Source organism: Mus caroli, chromosome 9 (assembly GCF_900094665.2).
Source record: "Mus caroli chromosome 9, CAROLI_EIJ_v1.1, whole genome shotgun sequence".
Taxonomy (NCBI): domain Eukaryota; kingdom Metazoa; phylum Chordata; class Mammalia; order Rodentia; family Muridae; genus Mus; species Mus caroli.
The window spans coordinates 11,089,514-11,108,614 of record NC_034578.1 but is presented as its reverse complement, the minus strand read 5'-3'; the positions used below and the strand labels follow the sequence as shown (position 1 = coordinate 11,108,614).

Sequence of the window (19,101 nt, the reverse complement as noted above, 5' to 3'; positions counted from 1 at the left end):
GCGTGCTGCCAAGCTTGCTCCAGATGCCGTGGGAGGATTCTGTTACTCAGAGGCCCCAGGGGTCTGAGCAGAGGAAGGGACCCGTGGAAGCTTCTGAGAACAAAAGATGAAGGAACCGTTAAGACATCCCTGGGCTGTGACCTTTTCATGATTCCTTTTTCCTGGACAGATTCTGCCAACAGCTCTCATTACAGAGCAACAGACTGATAGAATCTAAGTTATTTCCAAGTTCTCACAGGTTAGAAGCAGTACTGAGAGTTGAACTTGCCACCCAAGGCAGGGATCTCTGGTGCCACAAGGTCTTGTTTCTCTCTCTCTTTTGGAGGCATGGAGGCTACTCAGGTCTAGCTACTGGCTGCTCTCCACACCTGTAGCTCATAGAAGCTGAAGGCTGATAAAAGGGCAATGGGTGGAGCGCCCTCAGCCCACTCACCTCTTTGGCATCAGGAGGAGCAACAGGAGGGCCCTGCCTTGAAGGTACATCTGAAGACAATGCTGAGGGGCTGGTGTCTTTCCTCTCTTCATCCTACCTTCCCGGTCTTTCAGAATAGTTCTTTGTGCAAACTTGGAGCTGGCTCTGTGGAAGAGCAGTCTTGGGTTTGGAGTTCAGGATGGGTCCTGCAGAAGAGTCTGGGTCTCTCAATCACATCTCAGACATCCTGAGGTAGACTACTACTCCGGCTAAACTGCTGATGTGTAGGGCAGGCTCCCAGCAAGCCTAGGTGACGTAAGACCCTTGAAGTCCTGGCAGTGAGGACTGACTGGAGCCCTCCTGAAGCCGGGTTTGCCCTTGTTCTAGCAGAGGGGTGGTCTCTCTGTCCAGCCTCTCCATCCCCTCCCCCATTGCCAGTACAACCCAGAAGAGAACTGGAACTGTATCAGTAAACACCAAGGTACAAGCCAGCCTTCGTGTTCCTGTGCTAGGATGAGGGCTTAAAGGCGGAATATTCCTCAGCCCCTAGCCCCAAGAGGCCAGCAGGGGTCTTAGGCTGTCTGTTACAGCCTGACACACAGGGTGTCTCTGAGATAGACTGGGGTTGGTTGAAATGAGCTAAGGAAAGCTCTTTGGTTGAAGGGTCAGGGTGGGGATGAGCTACTCTGAGGAGCTGGTGTGGACCCTTCCTAGGGAATAGAACTAGGGTTGGCATGTGATGGATAAAGCTGGCTTTGACATCCCACCCCGCCATAAGGAGAATCTGTTTACTGGGAATTGGTTACTTGGCCAAGAGGCTGGCCGTGGGCTGGGATTAAAGCTCTAAACTTCGAGTCCATATGATTACCAAACTAGCAAACTGTATCTAAGTGAACAGCTTGGATCCATTCCTTGCCTGCCCTCCTCTTCAGACCTGCTGTTTGTTTGTTTGTTTGTTTGTTTTTCTTTTTCTTCTCTTTTCCCCTGTTGGTCAGTTTGCTTTCTACATTCCTGCAATGGTTTGTAATGAGTGTCAGTTCCAAGTCTTACTCTACATTCTGTGATGCTGCTCTACACAGAAGGTTCCAGGAGCAGCCAGAATATTTCAGCAACCTAAGGGAGCCTTGGAGCCCCTCCTCCCTCTTCAGTGCCTGATGGTTGGCAGGAGTGGGGTGGGTGTTACCTTCCTGGTCTTCTGAAAGACCAGTTTCTCTTTACCATGGGCTCCTCTCTGCAGCAGGTCATGGCTCAGTGGTGGCAGATCCTCTTGGGGTTGTGGGCAGTCCTACCCACCTTGGTAGGGGACAAACTGATCAACGTCTGCATGAATTCCAAGCGCCACAAGCAAGAACCTGGCCCAGAAGACGAACTCTACCAGGAGGTACAGAGCAGAGCTGGCCCAGGGACTAGGGCAGCTTCTTAGAATTACTAGAGAAGAAATACAGACCAGGTGGTCTCTGTACCCCATCACCCCTAATCATTTAGATCCTTAATTTGGGGTCCATCTAGGGCTTTGCCACTAAGCTGCTCTGGCCGCTTGGGAAACAGGTCATGTGGTGATCCCAGAGGCTATGCTAGCTAACCGTGGGTCAGAGCAAGCCTCCCTGCCGACGTGCGCTGGGGAGACAGGCCTTAATTTGTCTCCTTGTCAGTTTCCTAAAGGCTGTGGGAGGAGGAAAATTCCAACGAGAAGCTCCTCCCACCCACGGTAACCACTGGGTTCCTGAATCTTCTTTCTATTTGCTTTCCTGGATTTATTGCCCCACCCCCACCCCCTGGAGCAGACACCTGGAAGCTCTACTTTGTGGCAAGAAGACAGAGGGGAGGGAGGTCAATGGTCAGGTGCGCCTCATTCTTCAGATACTAGAGTTCCTCCTCTAGAGAGGCGCTCATATCCCCTCTCCTGATACCCTTCTGCCCCCACCTCAGTGCAAGCCTTGGGAGGACAATGCCTGCTGCACACGTTCCACAAGTTGGGAAGCCCACCTTGAGGAGCCCTTGCTCTTTAACTTCAGCATGATGCACTGTGGACTGCTGACCCCAGCCTGTCGCAAGCACTTCATCCAGGCCATCTGCTTCCATGAGTGTTCCCCCAACCTGGGGCCTTGGATCCAGCCGGTGAGGACATAGGAGACAGGAGGCAGACTCATGCAACACCCTTCCATTCAATCCTAGGCTGGCATCTACAGGAGGCAAGTAGGAACAGGAGATGCTGCCCCTCTAGGGATAAGAGCAGAGCCAGAGGTCCCTGCTGGAGACAGGGATGAAAAGGAAGCTAAAATGCCTCTGTCCCTGCATGATAGCATGACAGACACTGTAGGATAAGGCAGGGTGGAATGAGATGAATCTGAGTGTGAATTCTATCTCCTGTACTTACTAACTGTAAGGCCCGGGACCAATGAGCTGCTCTGCCTCACGGTTCTCATTTATCCAATAATTGATGGTGATGATGCCTAGGGCTGAGAGATAGCTTAGTCAGTGAAGTGCTTATCACTATGCATGAGGACCTTAGTTCAATCCTTATTAAAAAAAAAAAAAAAAAGCCAGATGTGGAGGTATGTTGCTGTAATCCCAGCACTGCAGAGGCAGAGACAGGTGGGTCCCAGGAGCTTGCTTGCCAGCCAGCCTAGCCTGCTTGGCCAGGTCTAGGCCAAAGAGAAAATCAGAACCAATGTGGATGGTGCCTGAAGACCAATACTTGAGGTTGTTCCCTGGACTCTGCAGAGAGAGGCATGAGTACTAGCATGCGTGCACGCACACACATTCGCCTGCATTTACAGAATGTAAACACGTGCACGCAGAGAGAAGAAATAATGCTTACAGACATTGTAAAGAATTAAAATATGCCCCTCTCTTCCTGCACCCAGGTGGTCCCAAACGGGCAGGAAGAGCAGTGGGTTTCAGGCGTGCCGCTGTGCCGGGAGGATTGTGAGGACTGGTGGAGAGCCTGCCACACATCTTCGACTTGTAAATCCAACTGGCTCCATGGCTGGGACTGGAGTGAGGGTGAGTGGATTAACTACGTACTTGTGGCCCTCCGACTGGGTGAGGCTGCACGGGGCTCAGAAGGGAAGGGACAGTGGGAAGTTAGGAGCCCGTTTTCAATCCCCACAGAGAAGAAACACTGCCCCGCACATGCGCCCTGCCTCCCTTTTTTGTATCACTTCCCCACCCCGGATGACCTGTGTGAGAAGATCTGGAACAACGCATTCAAGGCCAGTCCTGAGCGCAGGAACAGTGGGCGGTGTCTGCAGAAGTGGTTTGAGCCCACCCAAAGCAACCCCAACGTGGAAGTGGCCCTCCACTTTGCCATCTCTGCCTTAGCCCCACAGCTCTCTTACACCCTCCCAGCCTTCTCTCTGTGCCTGTTGTTCCATCCCTGAGCCCCGCCTCCCTCTCCAACCCACATTTCCTGATCCTTCTGGGCCATGGCCATCTCCATCCTCAGGCTATTCATGTTGGGGGCAGGCTGGCGCCTGAATTTCCCATGCCTCCCAGAGTCCCCTCCATGCTTGGCTCCATCTCCACTGGTCTGGATGGCAGCTGGTACCCAGCAGTCTACGGTGCCTCATTTCTCCTGCCTTTACGAATGGGCACTACTATAGGACTCCGGTGCTTCTTCTGTCCGCAGCCATCTCTTTTGTGACAGAGACAATGCTGACAGCCAAGCGACATATCCTATCATGGTACCTTCAATAAAAGGCTAGAAAAATCTCCTCTCCATGTGTCATTCTGGTCTAGTCCCATGAGCACCAATCCAAGATGCATCGAGAGAGCTGCCTTGCCTTCATTAAGATTTTAATTTCCTTGACTACTAAGGGGTATGAGAACTGTTAATATTTATTGGTCATTTGGAATGTTTTTCTCTTATACACTGTGTGTGTGTGTGTGTCCCTTCCTTTCTTTTCTCCCCTTCTCTTTTCTTGAGAAAGACTCTCATGAATCCCAGGTTGGCCCTGGAACTCAAGGATGACCTTAAACCTCATCTTCTTCCGTCCACCTTCCAGTTCTGGACTTATACACATATGCGATCGCCCCTGGTCTCAGGCTGTGCTAGGGAGCTAGCCTGCTAGCCAAGTACCCTAACAACTGAACCATATCCACAGTCATAACGTGCTAGTCTTGAATTTTGGACCCTTGACTTCTAAGCTGTTTTTTTCTACTTTCTGATACACCCAACCCCCCACCCCTGTGTTGAGAACTGACCCTGGTCTTATGCTTGCTGGGCACATGTTTTACCACTCAGCTAAATCCCCAAAGCCTTTCCACTGCTCTGTAACTCTTGACAATTCTTTTGATCTTCATGTAAGACTGCTTTGATTTTTCTTTCCCACTGAGAGAAATGAGGTGTTGGACTAGATGATTTAATTTACAAACAAAGAAGGGGGGATTCAGGGGGTCCCACTTGCTAGATCACGTCCAAAAGCCTGAGACTGAAGTATAGCATTAGCTTGTAGAAGGGCCACTGGCTCAAGTATTCCCTATGAGTAGATCCACAGTGTTGATCTGTGTGCTAGGGACCTTCCAGAGTCAGAAGCTAACCCCTCCCAATGCTAGGTAATGACTTCTCTGTCACACTTTCTTGTGACAAGGGGACACAGCAGGTATTTTCTCAAGAATGCTGATTCTCTCTTGACGCAAACTCTGTCGCAAAGCCAAGTGTGGAGCTTAGAATCTGGAGCAGGGGACAGCTGTCAGAAATAACAGGGACAAACTTATGTACAGGATATCTAGAAGAAAAGGGCCAGCTAGATGGGTCCTGAAAGAGTTTCACAGAAGCAAGGCTTGAATTTCAGTGGAGAACAAAAAAATATGTTCTCCCTTTGAGGCACAGAGACCCCAAAGAACAGAGCTGCCCATGGCTTATAAATGAACTAATACATACACCTTCAAAATTACCTACAGGAAGCCAGACATGGTGACACACACCATGGAGTCTGAGGCAGAAGGCTGACTAAGAAGGCTGACTAAGTTTGAAGCTAGCCAACATATAATACAGGGACACTCCCATCCCCATCTTTTTCTTCAGGATGGAGAACCATGGAGAATCTGAGGGTGTCTTGCTCATGCAGTCAAGACTTTAATGATTTTAAAGTGTTATAAGTGTAAAACTCACCAAAGTAGAGTTAGAACTGAGGTGAAGAAAACAAGACTAGTTCTGTTAAACAGTCAGATTCTATCAACCACTGGATGCACAGGAAGGTCTCTAAGCATGTAACAGGTCAGGTTTTCCATTGGAGTCTTGTGAAAGCACTGATGCATAGCCTTTATCTTCACTTTTCAGACTAGAACTTGGCCAAGATATGTTTGAAACCAGCAAAATCTAACTCCCATATCCAGCAGACCCCAAAGTTCCATGTGACTGCACATCCTTAGCCTACACACCCAGTCTTTGGCAACTCTCCTCTCAAGCTCACCCTCATGTCCAGCTCATCCCAGCTACAGCCAACCCCCATCTCCAGCTAACCCCCATCTCCAGCTGACCCCCCACTCCAGTTGACCCTCCCCCCAGCTCTAGCTGACCCTCCCCCCCAGCTCCAGCTGTTCCCCAGCTCCAATGTTTGTACTGAACAGCCTGGCCCAGGGTGGAATGAGGCAGAACTATAGTCAATAAGGAAGAAAGCAAGGGTGAAGATAAGGCTGGTAAAGCTGGGAGAGCTCATATGGCTAGAGAGACCGATTCCTGCCCCTCTCCACTTTGGGATAGAGAAGTGGGAGGTTTTAGAGAGAGAAGTGAACTGTTGACTCTCAGATTGTTTGTATAAGCACTAACACACATGGGCCTAAGGACTTTTGACACCTAGCTCAAAGCTCCAGCCAGCACCGTCTTCTACTCCAAGACCATGGCTGAGAGGAACCCACCCCTAACCATTTATCCACACAAAGTTAAGTCTTAACCTGGTTTTTCTTTTCTGCTATACAGATTATCTTTTTACACTGTGTCCTGATAGTTTCTTGAATTCATCTTCCAATCTTTTTAATTTCAGCAATCCATTTTTAATTATTTCCAGGAGATGTCTCCCATTCCCTTGTTTGTCACTGCCTGCTGTTCTGGGTTTTGCGGCTGTAATATTTTCTTAAGTCTCACCGAAGATCTAATTAAAATTTTTTTCAAAAGCTTGTCCCTAGTCTCTGAAAGATGCACATCCCCCAAGGTTGCTCCGTTCTGCTCTCTGATGTTTTCTGTACTCCGCTGGTTTTCCAAGTCTGGTGACTTCGGCTTATCCGTCTACACTTAAGAATGAGGGCTGGGTGCGTTTTATAGAGCTGGTTTGGTTTTGTGAGTGCTTGTTTGTATGCTGCTGGGAAGTTCTAGATGTGGGATGGGGCTGTCCACTGGAAGACTTTGCTTAGTAAGAGTGTGGAGGTAAATGATGACCACTTAAGTGGGCCCCAGGGAAGGCCGATTAGTCAGGTCATGCTTGCTTTGAAGGCTGTCCCTATTACAATTTGCATTTTGGCAGAGAATCAAAGGCAGAGAAGGAAGGCTTTTGGTCTGCCCTGAAATCTGTGCTATTGGCAGAGGATGCTGGAAATGAGGTAGTTTGGGTCCCATATGACTGGGTAAAATAATATTTGTTTTTTACCACTTGGTCCCATTTGGAATCATAGATTGAAAAACTAGGATAGTGGCTGGAGAGATGACTTTTCACACAATCGTGGTGGCCAGAGTTCATATTCTATCACCTACATAACAAGCCAGGAGCCTAAAAGCATCTTTGGCCCTAGCTCAGAGGAATCCAGAACCCCTTTCTGGCCTGCCTATTTTCTCACATATATACATACCCACATACTTGAGTTCATAACTCCTGCCCATCCACACAAATCATTCAAAACTAAGGAAGCTTACAGCTGCTCTTCTGGTTCTTGCTATCTGTGTGTCAGGAATGAAGATATTCTAAAGAAACACTGTGCCTATCTTTGTCTATCAGACTACTCGATAAGATAAACTTTCCCTAGGAATATTAGGCTAGGAGAAGGAACAGGCTGGAGCCTGGGACCAACCAGAGGAGGAATATGTTGTTTCTTGGAAAGAGATGTCACACAGTTCTGACACCTTAGCAGATCATCTTCAGGGAAGACTGCATCTGAGACAAGTATGGGTGGGACTCCTTGAGCATGGCTTTGTGATTATGCATACTTCTTGCTCTCTGTTTAAACCTGGACTTCAAGTCAAGACGAAGGGTGCACTTGGTCCAGAGGTGTTACTGGACCCCTGTGCCCTTCTTCCAACATAGAGATGCACACTGAGTACATTTCTCTGGGCTTTTCACTACAGCTCATCTCCTTAAATGGCTTATTGAGGAAACAGACAGAATTCCTGTCCTTGAAAATTGATATTTTAATAAAAGTAGTGCAACAATGTAAGAAAACAATAAAAAAGAGACTTCAAGAACTATAGACAAGACATCTGTTAGGAAAGGGAGCACAGGGGACTCTGGGAGGGAGAAGAGGAGCCAAAATAGAAGAAATAGATATGGTAAAGACACCTGGAGAACTATTTGGTTTTCTGGGGTATATACTTGGGGTAGAGGAGGAGTTCTAGTGGAGATAAAGCAAGGGAACAGAAGACAGGCAGAAGAGCTCAAGGCTGAGCACAGGTTAGTGGGTCAAACATTCTTTTCCTATGGAGACAAAGACAGAAACTATTTAAATGCAGGTGCAGAATGAACTGCTTCAGATATAAAATGCTGGCTCAATTAGCACCAAGCTTTGGCCATCTGCTGAGATTAGATGCTCAAACCTCTGGAACCTCAGGGGCTTTCTGGCCACACTGTGGGGTCTGGGCAGCTGATCCTCATGGCTAGCTTTCCAAGTTCACAGCCCAGAATGCTTATCTTTCCTCCACCATATGGGAGGATGAACTTTCCAGAGGACCAAACTCCACCAAAGAGTGAGATTCAAAACCCAGAGAGGATTCTTTTCCGGCTAAGAACACATTATACGGATCCTAAAAGTTGGCAGCAGCAACAGAAAAGCCCCTCTGAGCTTTGCATCTGCCCACAGCAATGAAGGCTATGTCAGAGCACTCTGAACAGCTGCTGATTGTGAAGCTGATGGGCTCAGGCCCTCTGACTGCTTCATGCAGAATGAGCTAGTACTTAGCAGGCTGTGATTACTTCCATTCAGTGGTGAGCTTTGGGAGGAAGGAGTAATTTTTCCTAAGCTAGAATCCGGTGCTATAGCAAAAAGCTGCAGGAAGCCGGGTCTCTGAAGGGGCTCATTGCTCAAATAGCTTAGTTCAGCTAATCCTTTGTGGGCATAAATCATGTGTAGCCTCCTTCCCTCAGAGCCCTCAGAGCATCACAACAGCACAGGAAGTTGTGGGGTGCCGTGGGTTCACTAATTCATTAGTAAGTAATCTCTAAGTCCACAACCCATTTCCCAGCTCAGGGAAGCTGAGATTATTTCCCAACATATCTGTTTTTAGTGTGACAGTTTTAATCAGCCCTCTTTCAGTAGCACAGAGCATGCACCATGAATTGTTATCAAATAGAGCTCTGGATGCTGAAGAGCTGAATCTGATCAAGTCGAAAGAAAATGAGAGTGTCTGGTGGTTGGTTAGCTGTTAGCAGGCTTGGGGGGTCCTGGGGTGGATCACACCCTTATGCTCAAAGGAATGGAGCAGAAAAAAATAATAATTGCTAGTCCGAGGAGTGGATCTTGAGTCTTATCTCTGGCCCTAGGAAGAGGTGTGACACCCTGAATGGACCTAAAAGTCACTAATGGAAAACTCTCTAAGCTGTCTCCAGGAGCCCTGCACACAGCTGTGGCCAACCTCTTGTCTCAACATTACACAACACTGTCACCTACAAAGTTCACACTCAGGCAAAATACCCGAGTTTGGTCCCCATCGTCACCTCAGGCAACTTCCAGCAATGCCCTCTTCTGGCCTTCTCAGGTACTGCACTCACATGTACAGAACCACAGACATATACACATAGTTAAAAATAAAAACAAACTATTTTTTAAAAAGCCACTCGATCAGGTTATAAAATAAAAGGCTGATAAACATCATAACGTTTTAAATAAGTTTCAGAGTTTGTGTTTGGCCACATTCATAGCTGTCTTTAGGTACATGAAGCCCATGAGGTACAGGTTGGATGTGCCTGCTAGCAGGAGACTTTCTTATTAAGTACGAGATACAGTGTTTAACACTCAATATAGACTGTCAACTACTGGGACAAAGCCTTTCAGGAAAACCATGGGGCAGTGGTCTCTCTGGCTACTGTCTACTCTCTCCCCTTGGAAGTCTGCTCTATTCTGCAACAGAGTTGCCTTGTCGAGTGGAATACAGAGATGCTGATGACAAATCATGGGTCCCTAAAACAAAGATGTGGGGAAGTAGATGTCACAGTGTCTCTCTCCTAGCTGCTCTCAAAAGGCTAGCAGCAAGAGGCACTTTCTACACCACTGAGCTTCACCAACAATCTCAGAGCACTGCTAAGGGAATGTAGCCATTTCTTCCCACACCCATCTTAGATTCTGCATCCTGAGCCTACTCCAGTGTGGGGTGAGTCTACTCCATGCTGGGAATTTTCATGCTTAGCATTTCTGCTGCTCTGCACACCTTCTGTTTTAGAAAATGGCACACCATCCAAAGTACTTGTCAAGACTGCAGAAGAGGATAGGAGGTGATAAGAGGACAAGCAAACCAGACGATGCACAGGTCAGAGCCACTGGCCCATGCAATAAGGGGCAGGTGTTTCTCTTTTTATCCTGCAAGTAATGCTAATAGCATGTCAGGAAGTGTGGGCTACCATGCCACTTCCTCTTCAACAGGACCACTGTCCCAAAAACACACCCTCCTCACCATCTTGCCTATAATGAAGTCACTTTGTCAGCCAACTAGATGAACTCTGCTAAGCACCTGATTCCTGTCTCCTCGCCTCCCCTGGGTGGTGATGGAGAGCTAAGTTCATCTTTACTGCCTGTGAGGGTTCATATTGGTCATCAACTCGACAGGATCTAGAATCACCCAAGAGACACACCTCTGGGCATGCCTAGGAGCCACCCTGAATGTCGATGTCACCATCCAAGGTATGGTCCCAGACTAAAGAATAAAAAGGAGAAATGGAGCTGCCGTCACTTCCTCTCCTCCTGACTGTGGTGTGATGTGACGACGCAGTGACCATGCAGAAGGCGAAGGTCACGGTGCACACAGATAAATGCTGGAAAAACCAGGAAGATGCAAACATGCCGCTTCCCTCTCCATAGGGAGAAGATACTTGGCTCTTCTCCTGGAATGCTCGGAGTAAAATGTAGTTTACAGTTGTCTGCTCCCTGTTGAACCAGGCTCTACCCATATCACCCAGAATACTGTTTGTTTAAATCTGATCTTTTCCTCCTAAATTGTGAGTATTGCTTCTAGGCCATTGAACCCAACCCTATGAATGATGGCACTTCACAGCAGCCTAAGTGACCTCTGTGTTATCTTAGGGCCAGGCCAATCCTGACACCCACTGGCACTGTGTTTACCTCAGTCATGCTCCCAAGACCTTTACTGTGAGCACTGTTTCTGAGTCCACAGAACCCGTCTTTATGAAAGAGTTTCAAATGTAAACAAGCCTTAAGCTTTGCTGTACTCACAGCACTGAGGTAACCGCTATCAGGAAACTTCCAGAATTGGGCTGTGCTTAAATATGGCTAAAATAAACTGGTATCAGACTCTCCAAGATTTGTCCCAGCACTAGTACCTAATTTGGGCTGAACTGAGTTTCATTCTTGTCCCTTAGTGGCTCATTTCCCTGCTATTCAGTGGCCTGAAGGGAACCCTCATGTGACCAAGAGACTCACTCCTGCCCCATACATTCCCCACCATGATAGACTGCACCCTTGAACCTTGAGCCAAAATGAACCCTCCCTTCTTAACTTGCTTTTATCAGATGTTTTGTCTCAGCAACAGGAAAGTAACAGATACGCACCCCAAAGTCACACAGAGGGAAGATGAGAGATGTTTGTTAATTAATGGACCACTGATCTGCTTTGTGTATGGAACAGAATGAAGTTTATTATCCAGACCTTGAGGTGTATCCAATCCTTCATAGTCCTCTTCCTGAGCACAGATGCCCCTGCCTGAGCCTCCCATAGGGTAACCCCTCCCTCATGCCAGGCTGGGCCTTGTGGGGTCACGCTTGTCATCTATGGCTTGACAACTGATTTTACCACCTATGGCTCTGCTAGGAAATGTGATGGCAGCCTTGAGACAGCAGAATGCTGGAGATGACAGAGGGAGTAAGGCTCTACTCTAAGCTGCCCATGATGCCAGCAGCATCTGCAGTAGAATACACTTTACTGCCTGGAGGAGCCGAGTCGTCTGTATGTCACCGGGGGCAATCAGAGGTTAATTTCTTCTCTGGGGCTGTTTCTTAGAAAGGTGGTTACAGACAGCACTCTGCTTACAGCTTAGTGTTGTCTGCCACTGCCTGCCACAGGAGACTGTCATAGTTTCACTCTGAACCCATGTGTCTCTTTTGAGAATTCAGGGTTCAGCAATAAGTATGGGTTTCCTTATTCCACAGCCCCCTTCTCTTTTCTCTCTGAAGGCTCATAGGGCTCTGTCTCTAAAACGATCAACAAGAAGCTATCCTACTCTGTGGGTAGAAACAGAAGGCATCCCCAACCCCAGGGGCAAATGAGAGCAAGAAGGCTGTTGGCTCAGATGTTGCCATGGCCAGGCTACCAGCCACCATTCCTTGCCAATTGGCAGAGATGCAGAGTCAGGTAGAAGTGGAAAGACTCATCATTTAAAGAAGAAGATAAGTGGGGACTACTTTAGCATGCTCAAGTGGGAGTTTCCTGTGGAAGCTGAGGGCAGGCTGATGAACTGTGGGGTGTCTTCTGTGATACATCTGGCTTTCTGGGTGGGGGCTGAATGGGAACAAAGAGTAAGGAAGCCAACATCACTGACCAAGTCATCACCAACCTGCAACTGGAAGTACAGAGCTGTATTTCTTGTTAGGTTGCTGCAGATTTCTTGTGGTTTGTGGGTGGGGAACAGTCAAATCATAGATAACGCTGGTTAATAAAGTATCAGCAACTGTTGGTGGCTTCAGATTTTCATCAGCACCTCCCCTGGGTCAGAAATCAGAGTGTGGTTTAGCTGATCCTCAGGTTCAGGCTCTCTAGCAAGAATGTAGGATCACCAGGTTCTGTAGTCATCGTGATGATGAAAATGGAGATTGAAATGTGCCAGGCAGCTTAGAAGAAAGGACCCCATGTCCTTGGTTCTCTCTCCAGCCAGAGGTGCTGAAAAGAAACTCTGATTTCTCTCTTCCTGGATAAGCACCCTTGCTGGTGCTCTAAGTAGGGGTGTGACTGACACTCTAGCCCAGATGTGAATCCCTTCTGGATCTCTAGATTTTCCCCAGGTATATCCTATTTCCTATATGATTTTAAAGGTACCTCTATGGAGGACAGAATGTTATCATAGCAGTAGAGGCTCACCAGGAGAGAGCCATGGTGGCCACTCGGTTACCATAACAGTGGAGACTCATCAAGGAAGAACTGTGGTGGACTCTCAATGGTGAGGGCAGGGCCATTCTTCCTTCCATAGTTGTTTATGATTTCGTAACCATAAAATAACCTCTTTGCTCTTCCAGTAATCCCTGACTCGTTGGCACTTACCATGTTTTATACTCAAGCTGTCAGACAGGGCAAATGATTTTCTTTCTGGAGGTCCATACAGTAAGAGAGAACAAAGCAAGGTAATTATATAAGCAACATTAAGAGCTGTTTGGCCTTGGGTGGACTGAGAGGTGAGTAGAGAAAGGCACAGCACGCTTTCCTATTGCAAAGCCTTTGTGCTCAGAAGCAGATTTATGTAAATTAACCTCTGTCTACAAACTATCAACACACATTAGCATGCATTGTAACCACAGCCTCAGAGGCTGGTATTGTGGTCCCCATTAGTGAATGGAGAGTTACCAAGCTAAGGTTCCTAAATAGCAGAGTCTCACTTCAGAGGGTGCGAGGTGCCTACATATATGTGCTTCTCTTCCCCAGAGGCACGGAAAGCATTTAATGGTGAGAACAATAGACATATAGAAAGTACCAATCAGCACAGTTTCAAATGAACAACAGCAAATCAGCCAACAGTAGCTCCGATAAACCGAGGGCTTAGTGTCCCAGATCAACCCAGGTTCTCTGGGTTTTCTCCATCTCTCAGAACAATATCATACTGGCCAGTAAGCAGTATTGCCCACTGGCTTCCAGGTCTCAGTTCTTCAGTCTATGGCTAAGAAATCACAGTCCACAATGGCTAAGTGACCTGGCAAAAGTGTCTCAGGTAGGTGGCCATTGAATTTTGAACCAAGAATCCTAACTTATGGCCTTTTCTGCTCCTGAATGACTATTGTCCAGGCAGTCTGCTCTGTGCCTGGGTTTTTAATGGCCTTGATGGTAGAAATGACACTTCCTGCAATTGTACAGAGAAAGAAAAGATGGCTCAAGTCAGAGGTGACAGAGACTCCCAAAGTCCCACGGGAAGCTGATATCACCATGTATAACTAACTTCCAAAATGCAGGCTGATGTTTTATATCAAGATGTGCTGAATGAAATATCTGTTTCCTCCTTAGCCTGAAGCCTGCCGTAGAGATCCTAAAAACTCTTGGAATTTCCTGATGAATGCTTTCTTCATGCTTTAAAGTGGTTATTGGTAGCTCCCAAGCTAGTGTTAGGATGGGGCATGAGAAGGTCCAGCCAGAGGCTCTAAGGAGGAAAGAGCCTACAGGAACTGAGTGGTAAATACAGTGGTTTAAACCATCATGCCCACCGAACAAACAGACTGAAGTCCTAATGGCTGGTTTCATACTGCAGCTCAGTGCGGCTTTCCGGCCTGTGAATAGGTTGATGTGCCAGGCCGGTGCCAACCTGACTCCCAAGGGAAGGACACAGAAACTATGTGTCTCTCTTCCACCTCATACTGTGCCTACCTGCTATAATAAAACCATGTAATGGGCTGGGGAGATAACACAGTCAGTAAAATGTTTACCTTCCAAGTGTGAGAACCTGAGTTTAATCCCCAAAATCCCCATTTTAAAGGCTGGGCATGGTAGTGCACATGTGTAATCCCACCACTGGGGAGGTAGGTCCCTGGGGTGCATGACAAGTCTAACCAAGAGAGAAAGTTCAAGGCCAGGAAGACTCTGTCTCAAACAAACAGTGAAAGAGAGCCAGGTGGATGGCTCCTGAGGAACATCACTGAAGTTGTCCTCTGACCTAGGCACACACGATGTACGCACACACATATACCTTCATACAAATCACACATATGCATACACAAAGGAACACATACATGCGGGCACATGTGTGCTCACACACTTGCACATACAAAAGCATATCGAGTAACTGAAGGGCCTTCTTGAGTTCTCTGTGATGCTTTTATCAAGCTGTCCAACCCTGAAACTGTGAACAGGCAGGCAATCATGGGTGTGGGCAGGCAGACTGGGGGCCACTGGAACTGGCATCATGTGTCTGAAACCAGGGGTGGTCCCTCTCCAGGGAGCTCAGGTACAGTAAGCTGCAACTTTACAGAAGGGTGCAAGGTGCCAAGCCAGGCCTCCAGGCCTCAGAGGCCTTCCACTGCCAGGATCGGATAGCCCTCTCTCCTCTCCATGCTTGTCACACACGTAGCAAGTATTCGTATCTCTTAGCTTCCCAGACCTGAACTATCAGCTCTTTGAGGAAAACGACTGCACCTTAACAGTTTTCATGCCTTTTCCTGCCACCGTTCTTGGCCAATGTAAGTACCTGTGTTTAATGCATTAATAGCTAAATGGCTGACTGCCCCGTGCTTAGCACTCAAACTGCGATTTCAGCCTGGTGCCTTCCGTCTTCCCTATTTCCTGCACAGAGTAATTGCTCCACACAAGCACCACTCTCTCCCAGGTGCGCTCTGTACTCTGCTGAAGAGCAGAGCTGCCCACTGCATGGGAGATTAACTCGTCCATGCCCATCAGCCTTGTGCCTAAGGAGAAATGATGTAGTAGACAGGACTCATTCAGCTGAATGGCTGAACTTCACAGTCTGGGTCATGTCTCAGGAAGGAACTGTTCCCTGCAAAGTCTTCAGTGCTTTCTGTCTGCTTTTCAGAAAATGGATCAGTGCATAGTGATTTGAATCTCTGGATCTTTGCAGGTGTTTGCAGATGGAAGAAGACCCGTCTTAAATGTGGGCAGCACCATGCCATGCCGTGAAATCTTGGAATGAAGTAAAATGAGTAGAGGGTGCCGAGGGTCACGTCTGGGTCTGTGGCTCTGCAGCAGCAGGGGACTGTGCCGATGTCCATGGCCCATATTACCATCAAAGACCATATGGACATCCCTGGTCTGTGCTGCCACCTGGGGCCATGTTGACCTCTGAGGGCTACATAGAGCTACCCACACCCCTCACCAGCTGCAGTTCTCTGGAGAGTAGTCCTGTACCTTGCCTGGGCAGCACAGTAGAGCTGGCCCTGGTGGTGGAGATGCAGGGGAACTGGTCTAGAGGGCATGAGTATGGAAGAGCTGACCCTGTCTCTTGCCTGGGCAGTGTGTAAGAGCTGGCCCTGAGGGTGTGAACACAGGAGAGCCACTTGCCGTCTGCCTCAGACAGGAGAGATAACCTCACCTGTTGCCTGGGCAAAGTGGGAGAGCTGTCTCTGGTGGCACAGGCATGGGGAAGCTGGCATGCTGCCAACTCAGCTATTACCCAAGCCTAGATCCAGTTGACACCCTGCTTCAAAAAGCCATATATATATATATATATATAGATAGATAGATAGATAGATATAGATATAGATATAGATATAGATATAGATATAGATATAGATATAGATATAGATATAGATATAGATATATATACATATCTATCAGCAATGGGTAGAGGAGCAAGCCAGATGACTCCTCTAGGACTCCTGCCTTTGCTCTGGACCTGGTCAGATGTGCGAGCAGCCTCACACTCCTGATGTCAACCAAGGGCTGCTCTAGCTGCACACTTTCCCCATCGTGTGGACTGCTCCCTCAAACCATGAGCTAAGCTAAAGCCTTTCTAAGTTGCTTTCTGTTGTGTATTTGGACACAGCAAGAATAGTAACTGAAACCATTTCTAGCCTGCACTGTGAGGATGTGATCCTGAACCGACCTTCAATCCTCAGTGGTAAGGAAGAAGAAATCATGGTTTGGCGGGGAAGGAAAGGGGAAACCCAGAACACTTAGGGGATTCAAGTCAACCATCTGCCATAGTGGAATCACAGACAGGGCATGCCAAGGCTCTCATAGGCAACGGAGGTCCAGGAGGTCCAATAAGGGCCTTTGGGGTCTGGCTTTGAATAAGCTCAATGCAGCCTGGTAAGCCAATGGAAGGCTGCAAGACCTGCACAGGAAGGCAAGTTTGAGCACCACCAGTTACCGGGTGAAATAATGAGATTCCATGCTCTGCAGGTGTGAACTTAACCCCTAATTGTTTTGGCTTCTCTCTAAACCCACAAGTCATAAGTTAGAACAAAAGCCACCCAAGAATTCCCAAAGAGCATGATGTCTGAGAAGAAGCCACCAAAGCTTGTGAAAAACCGTTGTGTGAAATGCTTGTCTCCTAACTGGTGATACTGTTTTAGAAAGTGTGGAACCTTTTGGAAGCAGGGCCAAGTTGGAGGAAGTGTGGAGGGGCTGGGGCCTATAGCCACGCCCATGTGCTGTCTGCTCTCTTCTTTCTGACTGTTGATACAATGTAACCAGCCATCTCAACCTTCTGAGACTGTTGAATGTTTTGCTCCTGCACCATGCCTCCTTCACCAGGATGGACTATGCCTTCTCAAGTCATGAGTCCAAATAAACCCTTACTTCATTAAGCTGCTTCTTGTCTGGTGTTGGGTCACAATAATGAAGCCAAATAACCAATGTCAAGCAGAGGTGGGGGCGGGGCGGGGGTAACATAGTGCTAGGCACAGCTGGCTTCTTCAATGTTTACTCACTTTCTTTTCTGAACAAAGTCAAGGGTCTTCTATCAATAAGACTACAGTTTATAGAACTACGACTGCCATAATGCAAGCACTTCATCAGCTCTATTTGATCCTTCAGCAACCCTGGATTGCAGATAATGATACTGGGACTCAGAGAACACCATTTGGTTGCATACAGGCTGGAACAGGCTGAGACAGAGTTGAGCCTCCTGTTATCTGGCCCTACCAGAGCTAGGATACCCACCCCTGCAACCTCCTGCCTTTCCTAGCTTCTGAGACACAGGAAGAAACCAGCCTTTGCCTCTCCACTGAGTCCTCCTTCCCAGAAGAGCACCTCCAAGGACAGAGAGCACTCCTCCAAGGACAGAGAATGCTCCTCCAAGGACAAAGAGTGTTTAGTCTCCCTGAGGAAGCAGTTCCAGCTTTATCCCACACTGTTCTAAAAAGATCTCCTTTCTGAAGAACACAATTGCTTCTTGCTATAATTTCAATTCATTGTTTCCTATTGAGTTTAGTTGGAAAAGATTAAAGAAATGAAATAAAGTGTTATTTTAAATCTTTACATCTCCATCTTCATCAAAAGCAGCTCCCCTTTTCTCTCAATTCTTTGGCAACAGAAACTCACTGTTCACCTCCAAGATAAATTTACAATTGTTATAAATAATGTATATTTTTGAGTAACACAAATTATTCATTGCCCAAAAATCATTTTCCCTCACAGAGAATTTGCGAAAAGTGCTCTATCGTGCTTTCCTGGTGGCTGGCTCCCTGTGTGTATGATTTTTGTATTCCTGCATTTTTCCCCCACATGCTATGGCTTGAAGGTGACATCACAGTCCATGCCCTTCAGATATTTCTAGTGCTGGGTGGATCTAGAGCCAATTATTCATAAATGAATTTTCGTTATGAATTTCTCATTATTTTACCTTCAAAGGAAGGAAAAACACACTGCCCTGTCTCTCTGACATGAGACAGTAGATCCTTGACATTTGTGAATGCTACTCCAAAGCCTTTGACAAACCTCCACACTGCCCCCTGGTTGCCCTCCAAATCATACTTCCTCAAAAGGCATACTTCCTGTATGCAACTTAATTTTTATTTCTTTTTAATTATTTTTTCTCCTTAAAATGTGCATTGAAGCTGAATGAGAACTCAGTAGTGATCCCATCAAATCTCTCATGACTTCTTTCTGCCTAGATTGAATGCCTTGTCAACATTACAAGTTAGAGACCTTAATGGCATTCCCCATTTTAAGTCAGGCTGGCCAACTATACACTGGCTTCCTCTTGGAAGTCAGCATAGAAGCCATTTGCACATAATTTCAAAGCACGTGATGGAAACGTGCTGAACAGAAGGGAAACATTCAACAAATTGTTTATAAGCACATTGCTTTCAGCTGAGTTGTGACACTCCCAACTTCACTTGTTGGAGTCCTCACTTCCAGGGTGACTGTTGGGTGATGAGGCTTTAGGGACACAGTTATTCTGAATGAAGTCATGAGGTAAGCCATAAATAGGAAGGGCTAGTGTCCTCATAGGAAGAGATGCAGTCTGATTCAAGAAAGGTCACGTGAGGACGAAAATACTGAAAGCCAGGAAGAGAGGACTCATCAGACGTCAGCTTTGACAGCTTCCACTGGGACTTCCGGCCTCACTTGAGCTGTTTGGTGTTGTGTCAGCCAGAGCAGGCTACTTGAACGTCACTTACAAAGACCATTTAACCAAAAAAAAAAAAAAAAAAAAAAAAAAA

The 19,101-nt window shown here is 47.2% G+C and overlaps 1 protein-coding gene across 4 annotated transcripts; it reads left to right on the top strand.

Moving 5' to 3' along the window:
* Positions 1-234: 234 nt before the first annotated feature.
* Izumo1r (IZUMO1 receptor, JUNO) lies at positions 235-17,913 on the top strand. 4 transcript variants are annotated; one of them, XM_021173005.1, is made up of 6 exons: positions 235-477; positions 1,653-1,793; positions 2,342-2,530; positions 3,280-3,418; positions 9,996-10,082; positions 10,785-11,086. In XM_021173005.1, the coding sequence occupies exons 1-5, from the start codon at positions 406-408 to the stop codon at positions 10,049-10,051; spliced, it is 597 nt and encodes a 198-aa protein (XP_021028664.1). In that variant the 5' UTR covers positions 235-405; the 3' UTR covers positions 10,052-10,082; positions 10,785-11,086. The 4 variants fall into 4 exon arrangements, with proteins under 4 accessions (XP_021028664.1, XP_021028666.1, XP_021028663.1 ...); XM_021173007.1 differs by lacking the exons at positions 9,996-10,082; positions 10,785-11,086 and adding an exon at positions 17,383-17,913; XM_021173004.1 differs by lacking the exons at positions 9,996-10,082; positions 10,785-11,086 and adding an exon at positions 3,527-4,127.
* The last annotated feature ends 1,188 nt before the right edge of the window (positions 17,914-19,101 follow it).

Coding starts and splice junctions, on each gene's coding strand:
- Izumo1r (XM_021173003.1), top strand. CDS start 1,656: ATGGCTCAGTGGTGGCAGATCCTCTTGGGGTTGTGGGCAGTCCTACCC. Junction 1,794..2,341: donor AAGACGAACTCTACCAGGAG/GTACAGAGCAGA, acceptor CCCCCACCTCAG/TGCAAGCCTTGGGAGGACAA. Junction 2,531..3,279: donor TGGGGCCTTGGATCCAGCCG/GTGAGGACATAG, acceptor TCCTGCACCCAG/GTGGTCCCAAACGGGCAGGA.